This window comes from Indicator indicator, chromosome 12 (genome assembly GCF_027791375.1).
Source record: "Indicator indicator isolate 239-I01 chromosome 12, UM_Iind_1.1, whole genome shotgun sequence".
Lineage (NCBI taxonomy): Eukaryota > Metazoa > Chordata > Aves > Piciformes > Indicatoridae > Indicator > Indicator indicator.
In genome coordinates this window covers 3,664,051-3,684,720 of record NC_072021.1, presented here as the reverse complement: position 1 = coordinate 3,684,720, position 20,670 = coordinate 3,664,051, and the positions used below count along the sequence as shown (strand labels likewise).

At 46.5% G+C, this 20,670-nt stretch overlaps 1 protein-coding gene across 1 annotated transcript in view; it reads left to right on the top strand.

Annotated features, from left to right (window-relative positions):
* Positions 1-6,999: 6,999 nt before the first annotated feature.
* The window catches only part of MTDH (metadherin), a 34,138-nt gene continuing 20,467 nt past the window's right edge, over positions 7,000-20,670 (top strand). Inside the window, exons 1-2 of the mRNA XM_054385308.1 lie at positions 7,000-7,404; positions 14,877-14,981. Coding sequence (XP_054241283.1) covers positions 7,000-7,404; positions 14,877-14,981 — 510 coding nt within the window. The remainder of the gene's footprint in view (positions 7,405-14,876; positions 14,982-20,670) is intronic.

Here is a 20,670-nt window from a genome sequence, read left to right as displayed (position 1 = left end):
GAGGTGTCCCTGGCCATGGCAGGGGGGTTGGAAGTGGATGAGCCTTGAGGTCCCTTCCAACCCTGACAATTCTGTGATTCTATGACTTTTCTCAGGTGTGCACAACGAAAAGAACAAGAGGCAATGGCTGCAAGCACTCAAAATCAAAACTGGAGACCTTGAGAAATCTCCACTCTTGGAGAGTCAGCCCACCAGAGGCTTTCACAACCTGACTGGGCAAGGTTGAGCAGACTGACAAAAGTTAGCCCTGCTTTGTACAGGGGAGGAGAATTAGTTGGGTCATCCCAACCTCATTTACTCTCTAGTTCTAAATGTGGATGTTTTGTATAGTAGTGCCCTGGTTTTGAACAAGACCATAGGTGGAATGATTAAGCAACAGCTACCTGATTGCCAAAATACATTGGTCTGGCAGCTAGTGCACAGAACTTCACAAAACTAGTGCACAAAACTTCAGGTCTAGGTGGTCCTTCATGCTCTTGCTTTAGGCTTTCAGGTTGAGCTCAGCTAAAGTCTAGGAGGAAATTTTCAAAAGCCAACTTTCTTGCCAGTAGCTGTGGTTCAATGTTTTAGATAGGTCTTCTTATATAAATTAAAGAGGGCACAGAGTAAATTTGAATCATTTACTCTGAGCATTCACAGTCCTCCTGGCTCCCTTTTAGGATCACTCCAGCCAGAATTCCAACCAAAATTCAGGCAGCATGCTCGGGAGAGTTTACTGTAAGCACTGGTGACAAGGCCTGGCTTTGTCTGACCTAGAGCCTTCGTGGGTTGAAACATCTCCACAGATCCTTATGGCACACAGCAAAGCATACTCCCCTCAATTTCCTTCCACAAAATCCTCCCTCTGGCAAGCTGCAACACAGCCCTCACAGAACTTCAGACAGTTTAACTGTTAAAAAGCTCACCAATATTAGCAGCTATCTCTTAGGGTCACAGGAGCATCACATGGTACTCAAACCAACCCCAGGGGCACAACCCATTGAGGATGGACACTGCTCAGCAGCTACAGTCTGACGCAGTGTGGGTGTGAGCCAGTGCGTGCCAGCCCGGGGCCAGGAGCTGCAACACTCCCTGGCATTGTTTTACTGAGCACTGCAGACAGTCACAGCACAGCCAGGGTGATCTTCAGGGAGGTGTAAGTGAGGCTCAGGTTTGTTCTCTGTGCAGGAATTCACAGAGTCACAGATTGTTAGGGGTTGGAAGGGACCTCCAAAGTTCCAACAGACCCCCTGCCCTGCCCCACCAGAGCAGGATCACCCAGGACAGGTCACACAGGATCCAGCTGGGTTTGGAATGTCTTCAGACATCCTCTCTGGGCAGCCTGCTCCAGGGCTCTGCAACCCTTATAGGGAAAAGTTTTCCCTTCTGTTCCTGTGGCAGGTCCTCTGCTCCAGCTTGCCTCCATTGCCCCTTGTCCTGGGGCATTGTCCTTGGACATCCCTGAGCAGAGCCTGGCTCCATCCTCCCCACACTGCACATCTTTATCCCCAGCAATGAGGGCAGCCCTCAGGCTCCTCTGCTCCAAGCTCCAAGCCCCAGCTCCCTCAGCCTGTCCTCACAGGGAGATGTTCCACTGCCTGCAGCAGCTCTGTGGCTCTGTGCTGGACTCTTTCAAGCAGTTCCTTATCCTTGAACTGAGTGGCCCAGAGTTACTTCAGTCTGAAGTAGATTTTAAAATCTGTAAGCTTCTTCTCCTGTTTGATTTTCTGAAGTGCCCAACTGGCATGGAAATTCTCACACTGAGAATAATGAAGACTGTCAAATCAAGTACCCCAAAATTAGGGAACTCCATCTCCAGCACTGACAATGCAGACTGGGCTGATTATTCACAGTTTCATGCCTGGCTGGGTTTCTTGTCTTCCTCCCTTGGGACTGCACAGCTTTCCACCTAGTGAAAAAAAGGGACTGAAAACCCATGATATCTTAGCTCAGGCAAGGGTTTGGGTTTTCAAGAGTACAGCTGCCTTGAATAGGTCTTCTCTGTGGTAAGCTTCACAGCCAAGGGTGTTCAGACTTCTGAACCATTAGAAGTCCAATGACAAGACAAGGCCCCATGACAAGACAAGGGCCAATGGGTGGAAGCTGAGGCACAGGAAGTTCCATGGAAACATGAGGAAGACGTTTTCACTGTGAGTGTGACAGAACACTGGAGCAGGCTGTCCAGGGGGGTTGTGGAGTCTCCTTCTCTGGAGATACTCAAAACCCACTTGGATGTATTCCTGTGTGACCTGCCCTAGGTGATGCTGCTCTGGCAGGGGGGTTGGACTGGACAATCTTTCAAGGTCTCTTCCAGCCCTTAACATTCTGTGATTCTGTGTAGAACAGGACCAGATGATGCTTCCTGTGGGAGCCCCAGGTATGCTTCATCAAAACCTCACTGAAACAGAGATGTTTGCCCTCAGGAATTCTGTAATTGCCCTGAACCTGGGTGTTCTGATAACATTTCTTATTTTGCAATGTTCCCACCCATCTCTAGGCTAGAATGACAGATACCAATTCACACCTAAACCAAAATTATCTTACAGGAACAGCTAGAAGAGCCTGAAAATGTCTACATTGATATCTTTGCTGTTTCTGTCACTCAGGTCCTGACAGAGCAGGAGAGTCAGCAACGTAGACTGCAGTGTAAAAGGCAGAAAGGAGCCTGCACACCTGGATTCTGTAACTGTATTGCTGCTAAATGAACCACACAGTGTCAAGTCTGCTTGGTGCCCTCTGTATGAACAGCAACCACCTCTTGATTAAAATGCTGGATTCAGAAGACTCTCTTGCCTATAAAATAAAGCCAGGAAAACTCTCCACAGATAAATACTAGGAGACTTACTGCAGGAGATATTTAATGCATATGTAAAAAAAGTGCAAAAAACAATTTTGTAGTAGTGGTGACATGAGCCTTAGAATTTGGGGTTTGCTTGTCATTAATTTGAAGGGAGGTTTTTCTCAGCTGGATAGCAAGTCTCTGCATGTTTATTTTTCTCAGTACTTAGAGGTGATAGAAATTTGAACACAAACAGCGTTACCAAAGTGTTCTGCACCTCCCAACAACTGGTGAGCTCCACCAGTTTTAACAACAATTTCGTTTTGACGACTTAACGCTGTTTATGGCAAAGGTTTCAAGAGCAAGAGGACGACTGCTCGGCTATTCGCCGTGCTGCCACGCGGTGGCGCCACGCTGCTGTATTGAAAAAGCTTCAGCAGCTCTCCAAGTCACAGAACCGCAGTGTCAGGGGTTGGAAGGGACCTCCAGAGATCACCCAATCCAACTCCCTGCACCAAAGCATCATCACCTAGGGCAGGTCACACAGGAACACATCCAGGCGGGTTTTTAAGGTCTCCAGAGAAAGAGACTCCACAACCTCTCTGGGAAGCCTGCTCCAGGGCTCCATCAGCCTCACCATAAAGAAGTTCCTCCTCATGTTGAGGTGGAACCTCGTCTGCTCCAGCTTGTACTTTTTCCTTGTCCTATCACTGGGCACCAGCAAAAAGAGACCATCGCCTTCATCCTGACACCCGCCCCTCAGCTATTGATAGACATTGATCAGATCCCTCTCAGCCTTCTCTTCTCCACACTAAACAGCCCCAGGGCTCTCAGTCTCTCTTCACAGGGGAGATGCTCAAGTCCCCTAAGCATCCTCCTGGCTCTCCTTTGGACTCTCTCCAGCAGGTCTCTGTCTCTCTTGAACTGGGGAGCCCAGAACTGGACACAGTATTGCAGGTGTGGTCTCAGCAGGGCAGTGCAGAGAGGGAGGAGAACCTCCCTAGCCCTGCTGATTACACCCAGGATGCTGTGTTGTGGAGTTCAACCCCAGCAGGTTCTTGCAGTGTTTTCTTTCAAATGAACAGTATCTGCTGTTCTGTGGCCTTGGTTTAAAAAACAACCAACTAAACCAAGAAAATAATCAACCCACTGGAGCCAAATGAAGCTTTCAGATTTGTTAGGCATGTTTTTTTTACCTCCTCTATTTGGAATTCAAACCACATCTGACCTCTACTTATATAGGGGAACATCTTAAATGAAGAAACTACTTCTAGAATGATCTATTTGGCACATTAGAGTGCACCAAGGAGCACAATGATGATTAGTATTTTCTAATCAACATGCATGCTCTATGCTAAAGCACAAAAGCCTTATTAAAATAGACAGTATTATGAACTTGAATTTAAAAATACTAATCTTCTAAAGGTATATAAATGTCTACCAGTAAACTGCCCTGCCCAAGACTGTAGCTACAACTTCCAGCAATATCCTTTGTTCCAAGTGAAGTCAATTAGGAAAGCAGGACCTGACTGCCTGGTGGCTTAATTAAAAAAAAAAAAAAGAGAGAGAGAGAGACTCAGAAGCAATTTGGAAGTAGTTTATTAAAAACCTTTGAAGGCAGTAAAAAACAGGTGTAAAAGATTGTGATATAAAAGCAAAGTTATGAGTGTATGAAAGCAGCGTGAGCTCTCACTGTGCTGTTTAAAAGAAATTATTTTTATTTTATTGCAGTTTGAATTTCAAGTATTCCACACAGCTTTCAAAATTGTTTTTTCTAGCAGGCTATGAGAGAGGAATCACAGATTCACAGAATGTTAGAGGTTGGAATGGACCTCCAGAGATCGTCCAGTCCAACCCCCCTGCCAGAGCAGCATCACCCAGGGGAGTCTGCACAGGAATGCATCCAGGTCGGTTTGAAAGTCTCCAGAGAAGGAGACTCCACAACCTCTCTGGGCAGCCTGCTCCAGGGCTCTGCCACCCTTACTCTAAAGAAGTTTCTCCTCATGTTGAGCTGAAACCTTCTCTGTTCAAGTTTGTCTCCATTGTTCCTTGGCTTTTTGCTGTGCACCACCCAAAAGAGCCTGGCCCCCTCCCCTTGACCCCCACCCCTCAGCTATTGATAGACATTGATCAGATCCCCTCTCAGCCTTCTCTTCTCCACACTAAACAGCCCCAGGGCTCTCAGGCTCTCTTCACAGGGGAGATGCTCAAGTCCCTTAAGCATCCTCCTGGCTCTCCCTTGGACTCTCTCCAGCAGGTCTCTGTCTCTCCTGAACTGGGGAGCCCCAAACTGGACACAGGATTGCAGCTGTGGTCTCAGCAGGGCAGAGCAGAGGGGCAGCAGAACCTCCCTAGCCCTGCTGGCCACACTTTTCTTGCTGTCCCCCAGGATCCCATTGGCTCTCTTGGCCACAAGGGCACATTGCTGTCCCATGCAGAACTTGCTGTCCACCAGCACTCCAAGGTCTTTCTCCATGGAGCTGCTCTCCAGCAGGGCAGCTCCTAACCTGTCCTGGTGCCTGCTGTTATTCATGCCCAAGGAACATTCATTAAACATAGAAGTGCAAATGGAAAGAATGGGACACAATATAACTTTCCAGCAATACATCACTGCTGAAGACTACACTGTAATGCCCCTCAATGCCATCAGCTCAGAGGTTCTGACAGCTCAGGCTCTGTAGGAGCTCTGGGTGCTGTGCTACAGGGTTTCTGAAAAAATCAAGACATGCATTTTGGGTCAGATTTTTTAGGGCCCAGTTTTAAACCAAGAAACATAGTTTGGGGAATTTCTTATCATAAAACCACTCCCGGTGGGATACACACTGCTGTATTTTTCATAAAAGTATTTAAGCTGGTGGGGGTCAACGTCCCTAGAGATGTTTAAGAAAAGCCTGGATGAGGCACTTAGTGCCATGGTCTAGTTGATTAGTTAGGGTTGGCTGATCGGTTGGACTTGATGATCTTGGGGGTGTCTCTTCCAACCTGCTTGATTCTGTGATCTTGATGTATGAAGCTAGTTTGTGGGAGCTAAGATACAAAACATGGCTTGCACAAAATGCCTGTGTTGTTGTATTACCTTCTCTGGTGTTTTTTTGTTGTTTTTTTTTTTTTTTTTTTTTTTTTTTTTTTTGCAACGTTTTCAAATGCTTTCTCTGCAGAAGAGAGGGCCTCTGAGGGGCCTGAAGCCTGCCAGAGAAAAGCGCCTACCTGCAAGCACCAGAGCCCTGGCAGGGCCCCGGGGCCGCAGCCGGGATTACCCCGCTGGCAGCAGCACCCACACACCGGCACTTCACGGAGCCACCCCGGAGCCGCGTCGCCTCTCTGGGGCAACCGCCAGCTAAAATAGAGCTGATTCGTGACCGTTACCGTGGAAATGCACCCACGCTGCGCGGGGGCTGGCAGGCCCCGCTGGGGCAAGGGGCACGGGCGCCGAGGCCGGCTCTCACCCACGGCCTCAGCGCCGCACCAGGCCGGTGGGAGGCGGCCCGCTCCGTGCTGCTCGTACTCCACACGGCACGGACCTCTTACTGCGGGAACTGCCCACAAGGGAAGGGGCACGGCCCGCTGAAACCTCGGTAGGCGCTGACCATCAGCCACACCGCACGGCCGCCATGGCCGGGCCCTACCGCCGGGCGGCGCCACCGTCTAAACCGCCGCGGGACCTCCCCTCCTATCCCCAGGGGCGGCGCGGCCTCACCGCCGGGCGGCGACAAGCAACCCTTCGGCCGCCTCCTCCGCCCCGCTCGGTGAGTGCCACGTCGCGGCTGCTCGCCGCACCGCCCCTCTGCACCACCCCCTGCCTGCCCGCCCGGCGGCCGGCACCGCCCAGGGCAGGGCAGGACGGGCCGAGGGGAGGCAGGGAGGAAGGAGAACGACGGCAGCGGTGTGGGCAGCTGCTGAGGGGGTGGGAAGTGAGGAGTCCTGTCCCCGCCCTTCAGGCGTCAGCCTCCGGCCCGTGCGAGGCGCTGATGGCGGCGCGCTGCGGCAGCGAGGGCTCATCGGCGGGGTGGTGACGTTGCGCGGTCGGTGGAGGGCGGGGAGGAAGAGGAGGAGACCTGGGCGCCTCTAGGGCTGAGGCAGCTCCTTCCCGCTGAGCTGCCGCTCGTGTCCCGTCCTTCTTCTCCCCCGCTGGCTCCGGCTCGGGCAGGCAACCGCGGCTCTCCCGAAGCTGCGATGTACTTGGCCTGAGCTCTCCCTCGCTGCCCCGCCCGCTTTGGGCCTTCACGGGGCAGGGGGCTGCGATGGCTGCAGAGGGCTGGCAGGAGACAGCGGCCCAGCAGGCCGAGGAGGCTGCGGCCCGGGTGCGGGACGTCCTGTCGGGCGGCCTGGGCCTGCTGCGTGCCGAGCTGGGCCTCGAGCTGGGCCTCGACCCGCAAGGCCTGCCTACCTGGCTCGCCCTGGTGGTCCCGGCCGCGCTGGGGCTAGGGCTGCTGGGGCTGTTCCTTGTCGTGGCCTGCGGAGGTGGCCTCCGTAAGAAGCCAACGCGGAGCGCGGCGGAAAGGAAGGGTGACGAGGCGGCCGGCGCGGGCCTGACAGCCGGCGGGGGCCAGGGCAAGTCGGCGGGCTTGGGCCCCGGGCAGCTGCACCTGAAAAGCGACGAGCAGAAGAAACGGAACAAGAAGAAGCTGCCAGAAAAAACGGCGCGGGTGAGGAGGGCTGCGGCGGCCGCACCGTTCGGGAAGGAAGGGGTGAAGGGACACGCTGGGGCGGGGAGGTGGCTGGGCCCGTGCGCCGGCGGGGCATGGGGGATGAAAGGCTCATTGACAGCGGCAGGATGAGGACGGCGGCGTTTGCCGCGGCACCCGGCCGGGAGCGGCGAGACGGCTGCGGGAGGGCAGAGGGGAGGTCACGTCTGGCGAGCGGTCCCAAGCGCGACTTTTCCCATACCCTGTCCCCGCTGCCACCGTCTCGGTGAAATGACTGCGGGTCAGATCGGCGCCGCTCAGAACGGGGAGAACTGACTGCAAGGTCTGGAGGCCGTACAGTCCCGTGTGTCCCCCCGCCCCGAGCCGCCGTGCGACTCACCTGGGTGCTATTTGCCAGCAGAAGGGATAGGGGGGGTCCTGACTGCTTCGGACCTGTATCACGTCCCTTGGGTTCCGCTAAACCTTCATCAAATGCCTGCAGGGTCAGGAATTAGTAGTGGAGACCTTAGTGACTTAGAATTTCAAGCCAAGAGTGGCAGTCCAGGCAGGTACAGACTGCTGAAAGCAGCGTTGTAAGCCCCATAAATACTGTGATGGTTCAAACTTGAGGAAGGCTTTTTGCTGTGTTTTTGACAGAACATGTTAACATTAATCTCGTGGTGAGCTTGCCTCAGTAGGAATATGTCTGATTTAGTTGTTACAGTAAGGATCATCTCCTTTAATAAGGAAATCTGTGTCTTAGCAACCCCTTAAAAACAGATCATTCCTGTCTTTTTTTTTTTTTTCCCCTAAACCTTCACTATGTGGTGTGGGAACCTTCCATCTTTGACAGTACTTGTGCATTTCATGAGAAAAGGAGTAGCATGCAGAAACTATCAACTAGCATTTTAAAGCTTCCAGTTATCACAGTTTTGGAGCTTGAAGGGATTGCTTTTCTAGCTTTTATATTGTTAGTATGTTTGTAATCCTATTTATGTCCAAATGGATTATAGAAATGAAAGTGCAGCAGATGTCCCTAGCTTGTTACAATTGTGTCTTTTAATTGTGTCTTGCTCTATAAAAATCTGAATTGTTTACCTAATGCCCAGAAAATGGGTTTATACTTTCATTTGAGTCTGTGGCACTATTAAGACTTGAGAAGTTTGGTTGTTGGGGTGTTTTTATGAGAAGTTAAGGCTAGATATCTTAAAACCAAAAAAAGTCTGCCATATACTATAAACCTGCTTATGGGAAGTGAACTTGCTGAAGTTGATTGTGAAAGTTGTAAGACTGAATGCTGAAGGAGGAAGCATTGTGATTCAGAATGTTTCCATTATAGCTAGATCTCCATTTTGGAGAAGGCACGTTTAAAGATGCAGGTTTTTTGCCACCTTGAACAGCAAATCCTTCAAGACTTGGTAGATTTTTTTTTTTTTGGTGATTCCTTTTTAAAAACAGGGTTTTTTTTTTCATGTTCTTTAAGCTCCATTATAAAAACAAAGCATAAACTCTTGCAAGTCATCATTGATGACATTAAAAATGCCTCAACAGAGGATACAGTGAAGGGGTAGATGCACTATTAGCTTGACAACATTCTGCAATGCAGGGCTTCATAAAAGCAAACTTTGTATTTTATACAAAAGTTAACTAACATTTTTGGTGAATAGAAATGCTTGCTCTTTCAGGTTTGGTTTACTCAAGCACAAAAAGTTAAGGCTATGTAAAAGCAAACCTTTTTATAATCAAGAGAGTGAAATAGTTTTTCAGGTGTCAGGCTGTTATTCTGTATTGTTTTAAGATTTTGATTTTTGTAGTGCTTTATTTCTATGCAGAGGTGAAACAAACCAAACCACCTTCTCCAAAAAGAAAATGAACAAACTGAATCATTAACTGCAGTGCGAATAAGTTTATAGCAAAGTTTAATAGGGCTGCCTCATGCTTGGTGTCCAAGGTAAGTTCATAGAGACCTCTATTAGCATGTTCCAATATTTTTTGACTTACAGAGAAAAGATTCTCAAAATAACATTGGAAATCTAAAGATTAGATAATAAAAAATCTTAAAGATTGCTGTCCCGTCATTGTTATCTTGTGGTTTTGTGTGCTCTGATGCTAATGCTGAGGTCTGTGAAGGGAAAAGACTAAGCCTATTATCAATAGATTTACTACAAGGTTTGCTATGCCAGGGTCTAGATTTCCATTGCAGGCGTTTTGGAGAGCTTAGAGCAACTGGTGTGCAGCGTTAAAGAGCACACTACAGATGTCTAATTAAAAGCTGTAGGGGCTACTTTAATACAGAATTACTGAGCTCATTGTCTGGCAGGTGATGTGTAACTGTCATCAGTCAGGATCAGTAATATTCTTCACTGAACCCTTTCTGAAGAAGGGTATTATTGCTTTGGTTTCCTGCACATAGCTTTATTGGATTCCTGCATAGGTAGGGTACTACTGAAATGATATTTTTTGTAAAATGAGGACCATCCCTGCCTTGGCTGGATACAGTAGCAACTATGAGTTTCTGTTTATTTACTTGCTCTGGGCAGACTGAGGAAAGAATGATGAACCAGTTTAGCATTCATTAATGCTGTAGTTTAAGGAGCCAGTTCCAGCTTTCTTCAGCTGCTTGGAGCAAGGGAGTATCATGGTATCCTTACTTTAGATTCTATGGATTAAACTTGAAGCTTCTTTTTTCTTTGTTTTTTTTTAATGAATAGGGTTTTTAGCTCCTGGCAGAGGCAAAGCTTTTGGTTTCATGTTTAATTTCTTTTCAAAACTCTCTTGATCTTAAATCCCTTTCCCTTCTGAATAATTGCTTTGCCTCTCTTCTATTTTTTAAACCTTCAACAGAAAAAGGTGAAAATGTTGTTACGTGGCTGCTGTGCAACCTGCAAAACACCACAGAAACTCGAGTGCTCTGCTACAACTGTAGAAAGCAATTCAAAGCATCTCCTGTTGAGACAGAAAATCCCAAATTGACTGTGCACTTCCTGTGGTTTGAAGTACACCTGGACAGTAAATGCTACACATATTAGCAGAAGCATTTGCATTTGAGAACTTTCATGCAGAACAAATAAGAAACTAACTTTTCAAGCTATTACTTTCCTGCTTACTGCACTTAAAAATGCAGAAAGACTTTTTCATGGTTCCAGCTGATAGAGGTTGGGTTTGTGTAGGTGTTAATTGTCAAATTGCAGGAGAAGTAGTGCTGCAAGATCCTCCAGTGCTCAAAAGAAAAAATTGCTTAGTTTCTTTAAGAGAAGCTTACAGAAAGTAATACTGATAAATAGATTCTTTCATTGGCCAAAGATAATCTAAGTAGCTTTATAATGTGTAACTAAGGACTTTGGCTGATGCAGCCTTGGGAGGCTCAAACGATGGCAATTTCAGTACTGCCATTTGAAGTGTGAAACTTCAAGAGTTATCCATTGCACTGTAACATATTTAAAGGACAAAGTTTTTCATTTTACCAGTCTCCACAAACCCTTTAGTCTACTTCTGGATTATCTTAATGCCCTCAAATGAATGTGTGTGAAGAAGATTTGCTTAAATATTGAGATTTTAAGGTCAGCAGGCAAGAAACATGTTGAGGCATCAGTAGTGGTTTTGACAGAGCTATTTCTGCCTTGTTGCATTTTCCCCATAGCTTTTAGGATGAGAGGGGAAAAAATGGCATGTAATAAATTGCACAATTTGAATGGATTAATATTGTCAGTGGTATTTAGTGTATTAGCCTAAACTTTTAATCTTTTTAGCTGTTGTCTTTTAGAAGAAACATTTCTGAATATTATAGGAAAAACTTCTTTCTTTCCTGCTTCTCTTGCTATCTTTGGTATGGCCCAAAATGGTCACATGAGTTTTGGTTAAAGTTCTATGATTCATCTGTGGGCAGAAAGTTAAATGTGGAAAAGCTTCTACAGAAAAGGAGACTGCACAGTTCAGGGAGAAATAGATCAAAGTAGCGAGTTTTAAACATATTTCTAATGGTTGATGTTTACATAATGCTGTCAGCTCATCTGATTTTAAACAGTCATGTGGATAATTTTTTTTTTTTCCAGAGGGTTCTTAATGAATATGAATTAATTTATTACTTCAAAGAAATGGCTGAATTGGTTTTGAAATTAAAGATGAAAACTTCTAGCTGTTGAATTTTTGAGAAGGATTAAAAAAGGTGGGTTTCACTGGAGGGTATGTATGTAGCAAAGAAGCAAAGCAAGATACAGAATCAAAAGTTAGTTGGTTTGAAACATTTTTGACAGGAGTCCAGCAGTAGATGCAGCAATTCTGTTATCTAAAACTACTGGCAAATAACTTAGAAATAGTGATTCTGTCCCCAGCTTGAGATCTTACACGTTTGTCATGGGTGCTAGCGTGGTTTGAAAGGCATCACACCACAAATACCGTGACTGTGCAGAATTTGGAGGCGACAGAGGCGTTGGAGAACTGCTTTTTGGCAGCAGGTTATTTTCAAGATTGAATGTCAGGTCTCTGCAGTCCTATTGGAGCTGAGTACTGTGAGCTTTGCTGAGAGCAACTTCTAGAGTTGGAGACACAGGTCTGTAAAATACAGATTATTTTTAAAATGCTGTGAGAAACTGCAACTCTATGTGAAAAGCCTACCTTTAACCCTGGTGGCTTCAGGAGAAGAGTGGTTATTTGACCTGATCTTTCAATTTCTATTAATAGTTACAAAATCAGAGGTTGGTATACTGGCTAACTATGGGAAGGATTACTATGGTATGCATTGGTGAAATCATAGCAAGGGTGATTTGTGAGCATAATATATAACCATAGTAAGACATGCAAGCCTGTACCACTTAAACTGAGGATCAAATCTGGTATTCAAAGGAATAGGTCACATTAAGCTGTAACATAGCCTTTATTTAAAGCAATCAGGTCCATGTGATACAGAGTGAAAAGAGCTTTTGTTTCTTTAATAACAAAAATAAGGACAGTCTAGTTTGATATTTATTTTAAAAGAAATTGCAGAAATTAATGCAACTGGGAGGTACTTCTTTATGCTTAATGCTTTCAGTCTGTATCTGAATCGGTATGGAATTTGTAGGGACTCAGTAGCAGTTGCTACTCTTGACAATAGTTTTTCATTCAGTGAAATAAATGCCTGACAATCACATAATGCTTTGCTTATTTTCGTCCTTTCTGCAGTTAAGCACAGTAACTTCAGTCAGAGCAGTTTGTCACAATAAACAATTTTAAGCAAAACAGTATTAATGCTTTTAGGAACTGTATAGAATCATCATAGAATGGTTTAGCTTGGACCTCATGGGCAGGGACACCTCTCAGCTAGACTCGGCTACTCAAGGCCTCATCCAGCCTGGCCTTGAACACCTCCAGGCAGGAGGCATCCACAGCCTCCCTGGGCAGCCTGTTCCAGAGTCTCACCACCCTCAGAATGGAGAACTTCTTTCTAAGCTCCAGTCTAACCCTGCTCTGCCTCAGCTTCAAACCATTCCCCCTTGTCCTGTCTCTAGAAACCCCCTGCAGCCTTCCTGGAGGATCCCTTCAGCTATTGGCAGGCAGCTCTAAGGTCCCCTCAGAGTCTTCTGTTCTCCAGGCTGAACACCCCCAGCTCCCTCAGCCTGTCCTCCTAGCAGAGGTGCTGCAGCCCTTGGATCATCCTTGTGGTCTCCTCCGGACTTTCTCCACCAGCTCTGTGTCCTTTTGATGCTGGGGACACCACAACTGGAGGCAGGGTTGGAGGTGAGGTCTCAGCAGAGCAGAGTCAAGGAGCAGAATCCCCTCTCCTGCCCTGCTGCCCACACTCCTCTGGCTGCAGCCCAGCACACAGCTGCCTGCTGGGCTGCAGGAGGGCACTGCTGGCTCCTGGGGAGCTGCTCAGCAACCAACACCCCCAAGCCTCTCTCTTCAGAGCTGCTCTCAACCCACTCTGCAGCCAGCCTGGATTTGTGCCTGGGGTTGGCCCAACGCAGATGCAGGGCTAAGATGTCTGCCTTTGATATCAAAGGTGATGATAAAGACTAATTTAATGCCTGTGGAGTTGTAACCTTCCATGTTAAATAATGCATGCTAATTTTCTTTCCTTTATTATGTGAGGGGAAAAGGGTAGACTAATGTAGCACCTATAATCAAATCTGTCTGAAAAGAACAATGGGATGTCATGCTTAGTCATGCTTTGTGTTTGACTTCTAATTTCTGTTCTACAATGGAGTTGAACTTGTTAAGGAAATGAGCTGTGAGGAATATGCCTAAGTAGAAATTGCTGAAATTCGGTCAAGGTAGAAATTACTTTTAAAATTCAGCCTGTTGCTAAACTGCTGCAAAGTGGTAATTGTGTTCATTTAATTAGGTAATGCATGGTACATCAGCTGTAACTGTTCTGAAACCTGGGGATTCTCAGAAATTTACCTTCTGATAAGCAATTCTTGTATTGAGTAGGACTCACTGAGTCTTAGGGTTGGAGGGGACCTCCAGCGATCGTCCAGTTCAACCCCCCTGCCAGAGCAGCTTCATCAGGGGAGTCTGCACAGGAATGCATCCAGGTGGGCATGGAAAGTCTCCAGAGAAGGAGACTCCACAACCTCTCTGGGCAGCCTGCTCCAGGGCTTTGCCACCCTCACAGGGAAAAAGTTTTCCTTCTGTTCCCGTGGCACCTCCTCTGCTCCAGCTTGCCCCCAGTGCCCTTTGTCCTGTCATTGGACATCCCTGAGCAGAGTCTGCCTCTGTCCTCCCCACACTGCCCTGCACATCTTTATCACCAGAAATGAGGTCACCCCTCAGGTTCCTCTGCTCCAAGCTAAAAAGCCCCAGAGCCCTCAGTCTCTCCTCATAGGAAAGCCTTAACCATTTTTGTGGGTCTGCACTGGAGTCTCATAAGCAGTTCCCTGAGGTCTTTCCTGAACTGAGGGGCCCACAACTGGACACAATATTCCAGATGTGGCCTCAGCAGGGCAGAGCAGAGGGGCAGGAGAACCTCTCTCAACCTGCTAACCACAGCCCTTCTGACCCACCCCAGGCTGCCCTTGGTCTTCTTGGCCACCAGAGCACATTGCTGGCTCATGGTCACCCTCCCATCCACCAGGACCCCCAGAGCCTTTTCACTGCTCTCCAACAGCTCAGTTCCCAGCCTCTTCTGGTCCTTGGGGTTCTTCTTTCTGAGATGCAAGACTACCCTTGTCCGTGTTGGATTTCATTCAGTTTTCCCCTCCCTAACTCAGCCCAGCCTGAGGGGTTGTCAGACACTCCTCCCAGTTTGGTGTCATCAGCCAACTTGCTGACAGTGCCCTCAGTCAGGTCATTGATGAATATATTGAATAGTACTGGAGGAGGAGATCTGTTTTCTTTCCTTTCTGTTTGGTGACTACAGATTTGCAGTAGCTTTTTTTGAGCACCAATCCATAAGTCTGACTGCTTTACTTCATCTTGTGAGCATTTTCCAGTCAAGAAATTCCAGCATTTCAGTAATAGTGTCATTTGAGCTTTGCTTCATCTGCTTTCTCCAATGTTTTTATCATTCCCAGCCTAATGGACGGTCTTTCCTTGACATATCTGAGGAGGAAGTCATCCAAACTGCCCGGAAGGACAACATAAAGCAGCCTGTGGACACAGAAAAGAAGAATGAAAAGGTCAGTTGTGGGCTGTGAAACAGCAATGCCACGCTTCAGTGCATAGTATTTCAGTGTCTCATAGCTATTTGTGATTTGAAATACTGTGACTTACATGAATGAAGAGTACTAATCAATTTTGGTCTTGGAAAGAGCTGAGGTATTATGTTCTTAACTTCTCAGATCATGCCTTGTGATAGAATGTTTGCATCAAGCCAACCCCTGTCCCCACCTCCTCACTAAACACTTACTGTCTCTGTTCACCATGTGAAAATGAAGTTTGTGTTTCATCTTTTGCTGCTTCTGTGGGGATGCAACATAATGGTAGTATTGCTGAGGGGCTTGGAAGTGGTCTAACAATTGGGGGGCCTAGTACTGAAAGGATTAAGACCATGTGCCTGCTTATTTCTTTTGTCAGATGTATCCATTAGTGAGTAGAGTCCTTAATTTCTGCTGACAAATAAGGTCTTTGAATTCCAATGTGAACTTTTTGTTATGCAAATTGAACAGCTACCTTAAACACATCTTTTTTTTTAAGCTTGCCCTGTGGCTTTATCCAAAAGGTAACCATGCTGATGGCAATGTTATTTTTTTGCACTGTGATGGCTAAGACCTTCTCTAGCCTTAGAATGAATGCTGTTGGTTGTGGGCAGTGTGGATATCCTTTGGGTAGGCCTTTGGCAGTCATTTTTGACTTGGCTCTTTTGCTAATGTTTTGCATGAAATGTTCCTGCTGTTGTGGATTTCTGATTTATACAACAAGGTGGATTTGTTGTAACGATACTGAGGAGTGTTGGAAATGTAAATGATTGTCCATGAGGAGTCAAAAATCACTAGCTGATTGCTGTAATTTCACAGAATTGCCAGGGTGGGAAGGGACCTCAAGGATCAGCCAGGTCCAACCCCCCTGCCATGGCCAGGGACACCTCACACTGCAGCAGGTTGCTCACAGCCACATCCAGCCTGGCTGCAAAAACCTCCAGGCATGAGGCTTCCACCACCTCCCTGGGCAACCTGTGCCAGTGTCTCACCACCCTCATGGAGAAGAATTTCTTCCTAACATCCATTCTGAATTTACCTATTTCTAGTTTTGCTCCATTTTTCCCAGTCCTATCACTCCCTGACATCCTCCAAAGTCCCTCCCCAGCTTTGTTGGAGCCCCCTTCAGATCCTGGAAGGCCACAAGAAGGTCTCCTCAGAGCCTTCTCTTCTCCAGACTGAACAACCCCAACTCTCTGTCTCCATAGCAGAAGAGCTCCAGCCTTGTGGCCCCTCTCTGTACATGTTTAGCTAATTCAAGCTTTAACTAACTTACTTGACTAACTCATTTTGTGGTTGTTTTGTTGGGTAAAACACCAAATCCTGTTACCTGGCTGTAGAGTTCTAAACATTTCTAGCATTGACAAGTCGAGTTCTCTGTGAAATGGGCTTGGCCTACAATTTTTGTCTTCTCCACATGTCACTATCAGATTGACTTTGGGCTGGTTTTTCAATAACAGACCAAAATTAGTTCCTGAAGGAATAACTGCAGTTTTCTTCCCAACTTCTACTTTACCTCAAGCAGGTGTCCATGTAGGTGAAATGTTCAAATGCTAAACTCGAGCTTAAGTCTGAAATTGCAAGCGTAGAGTCATAGAATCGTTAAGGTTGGGGAAGATCTCTAAGACCATCCAGTCCAACATTCTACCCAACACCTACCCAACATGTCCCAAAGTGCAACACCTACTCATTTTTTGAATGCTTCCAGGGATGGTGACTCCACCACTTCCCTGGGCAGCCTGCTCCAATGCCTCACCACTCTTTCTCTAAATAAATTCTTCTTAATACCCAGTCTAAACTTCCCCTGATGCAGCTTGAGGCCATTACCTCTTGTCCTGTCATTAGTTGCTTGGGAGAAGAGGCCAACATCAGCCTTACTACAACCTCCTTTCAGGTAGCTATAGAGAGCAACATAGTGATCTGAATTTTAGAATACTGAGTGGGAGCTGCAGCTCAGTATCACTGTAGGGCTATGGATGCTTACTCAACCATTTATGGTTCTGTATCACTTTAGGGAACCCTGGACAAAGCACAGTTGTTACTCCTCAGTTAAAAACATACCTAAGATCTTTCTTTAACATACAGGGAACTCTACAGGCTTCTCTTTTCTTGGTTAAGCCTCTGGGGGAATTCATTGCATTTGTAACATTATAAACCTCCTAAAAGGTTGCAGGGGGTCCTCTGTGTGCGTGGCTTTGTATAGCTTGGGATGGGTGGGATTTCAGTAGCATGTGCATGTGTCTAGACATCTGAATGCATAGAATCTACATCATCCAGCAGTGTGCTCCTGAGGCCCAGAAGGGAAATTGGATCCTGGGCTGCATCAAGAGGACTGTAGCCAGCAGAGCAAGGGAGGGGATTCTGCTCATTTACTCTGGTCTTGTGAGGCTCCACCTGGAATATTGCATCCAGTTCTGGTGTCTCCAGCCCTTTTCCAGAGGAAAGCCACAAAGATGATCCAAAGGCTGAAACACCTCTACTATGAGGACAGGCTGAGAGAGCTGGAATTGTTCAGCCTGGAGAAGAGAAGGCTCCAGGGGGACCTTAGAGCTTCTTTCCAGTACCTGAAGGGATCCTCCAGGAAGGCTGCAGAGGGACTTTTCCTGAGGGTGTCTAGGGACAGGACAAGGGGGAATGGTTTGAAGCTGAGGGAGAGCAGGGTTAGACTGGAGCTGAGGAAGAAGTTCTTCAGTGTGAGGGTGGTGAAACTTTGGAATAGGCTGCCCAGGGAGGTTGTGGCTGCCTCCTTCCTGGGGATGTTCAAGGCCAGGTTGGATGAGACCTTGAGCAGCTCAGTCTAGTTGAGAGGCATCCCTGCTCATGGCAGGGAAGGTGAAGCAGATGATCTCTGAGATCACTCCCAACCTAAGCCATTCTATGATTTTATTTTTTTTATGCTTGACTATATGCTTGCAATGAAAACCACACCCTCTTGTGTTTCTGTATTTCTTAGCTGCTTCAGGATTGTGAATTCCATGGATGTAATTTAAGTTCCAGGATAGTAATTTAAGTTGTATCCTCTTGTTGTGCTTTGGGCCACAGAAAGCTTTGGGTAATGTCTGGGTTGTTCATAGGGTTTATGATTCTCTTGCCACTGTGAAGAGTTTCTTCTTTTGCACAGTTCAGTGGTTTGGTTTAGGTTTTAGTGTAAGGAGCTAAGAAGTGACTCTGTGGATGAGCTTGCAGGATGTTAAAATTTCATTGCCTGTTCTGCTTGCAGACTTACCAACTGCCTTGTTTTGAGTACTACAAATAACCAGACTGTTAGAGATGAGTAAGGAAGGTTTATTTTTCTATTGTCCTTGCATGGGGGACACTGCATCTTAAAGACTTAAAAAATTTGGCAGCCTTGCTGAGTTCCTCATGTGCTCTTTGACTGGTGGCAGAGCCAACACTGGCAGCTTTCTAGGTTGCAGAAGGTGACACTTTGAAGCAGTAGACTTCTACAAAGTGACCAGCTAGCTTGCTCCCTAACCTTTAACATCACTTGTTGGGTTAGGCAATTTGGTACTGAGGTAGCAACTGTTCAGAGCAGTGAGCTTGGCAGATGGGTGAGTAAACTGGATGACTAATTATGGTTCTGGTTTCTCAAATCAGGTTCCAGTAACTCAGGTTAAAGGGGTAAATATGTTTTCAAAATTGGAATTTTTCATCTTCTTAAAAACAGTATTTGTTAGTAACAAGCTTATTTTTAAACCTGTTAAGCTCTGAGGCTTTCATGAGAAGTGTGAAATTTCATGTTGATACCTCTGTAGATGGTAGCTATTTAAGAAATTGAGTTAGAACTTGGAGGAGCAGTCGTCTTAAACTGCCCTTTGGGAGACCTCTGCCACTGAAAGGACATCTGAAATGACTTCAGAAAATAATTGGGTCATTATGGTTTGTGGGTGGGAGCTTGGAAGATCTCAACTTCCATTCTCAGTGTAGCTGAAAATAGGAAATGGAAGTATAAACATAACTAATCCTCTGCTTGAGCTCCAAGAAGCAATTCATAACTGCTTTTCATGCTGTTTTTCACTTCACTTTTTAATTTGTTCCTTAGAAAGTGCTCTAGCAAATAATTTGGCTTGTTTCTATTCTTAGAAATAATTCTTCTTGGGTTGCTTTTGAACTCTGCCCTTCTCCTTTGGAGACCTTTCAGAAATGAGATAGCTGTTATGTGGGTAAAGGTAGCACTGAGCAAACCAGTGAGATGGTTCAGTGTGGTTCCATCTGAATTGTGGATCCCTAGGGTTGTAAGCCATGAGTTAACCCTTCAGCTCCTAAGTGTTAGAGATGTTGTAGCACTGCACTGCATCTAAACAGTGATGTTTTGGTGCTGTACTAGTAGGCTAAACTGCTTCCAGCACCTATGGAGGTGCCTGAAACGTGTCCAGAGAAGGGCCAGGAGGGTGATCAGAGGGCTGGAGCTGCTCTGCTATGGAGACAGACTGAGAGAGTTGGGGTTGTGCAGTCTAGAGAAGAGAAGGCTCCCAGGAGACCTTCTTGTGGCCTTCCAATATCTGAAAGGGGCTCCAAGAAAGCTGGGGAGGGACTTTTGAGGGTGTCAGGTAATGATAGGCCTGGGGGGAATGGAGCAAAACTAGAAGTGGGTAGATTCAGAGTGGATGCTAGGAAGAAATTCTTCCCCATGTGGATTGTGAGACGCTGGAACAGGTTGCCCAAGGAGGTGATGGAAGCCTCATCCCTGGAGGTTTTTGCAGCCAGGCTGGATGTGGCTGTGAGCAACCTGCTGTAGTGTGAGGTGTCCCTGGCCATGGCAGGGGGGTTGGAACTGGATGATCCTTGAGGTCCCTTCCAACCCTGACAATTCTATGATTCTGTGTTGAAGCTACAAGACATTTTTTGGGCATGCTAACTCAAAGACAAGTGAACTGCATGTCATTGTGTGCCCATAAGATACCTGCTGCAGCTGTGGTGATGATTTTAGGCATTAGGACTGCTAAATTCTGGACAGGTTGTGTTACACTTGGCCATCTAAGAGTAGGTAATTGTAGAGCTCGAAGTCATGTATAAAGCTGGCAATTGTTAGTCTTGCTCCGAAATATATCCAGCACTCTCAGAATCTCCTTATTCAGATGTTCCAGAGAGTGAATGAGAGAATAGTTCCCCTTACAACATTTGAGTGGATAGCCACCTTTCTTCAAATCAAGTCTGTGCTTTTTCATTCAGGTTTGTCTGGTAGTTCTTACACTTCCCTTCACTAGACTGAAAAGCTTTTTAGTGCTGTATTTTCTTTCTAAGAAGACAGTCAAGTCAATTTGCCATCACTTTAGCTTATCAAAAGGTTAAGCTCCAAGGCATTGTGCAGTATCCTCTCTCTCAATATCTTGAGTTGTTCTTCATTTTTTTCTTGTCCTCTCAGTATTATTTTTTTTACCACTTTGTATTGTACTGTGTCGAGTTCTGGGGCCCCTAACACAATAGAGACATGGACCTGCTGGATTTGGTCCAGAGGAGGGCCACAAACATGATCAGAGGGCTGGAGCACCTCTCCTGACAGCCTGAGACAGGCTGAAAGAATTGAAGCTGTCCAGCCTGGAAAAGAGAAGTAATTTTCCAAGTTGGAATTCTCTTACCACTTTTTTTAAGGAATCACTGGTATTGTTTATTTTCCATGTATAACTTTATACTTGCTTCTGCAGAAAACAAAGATTGCCAGGGTGATACC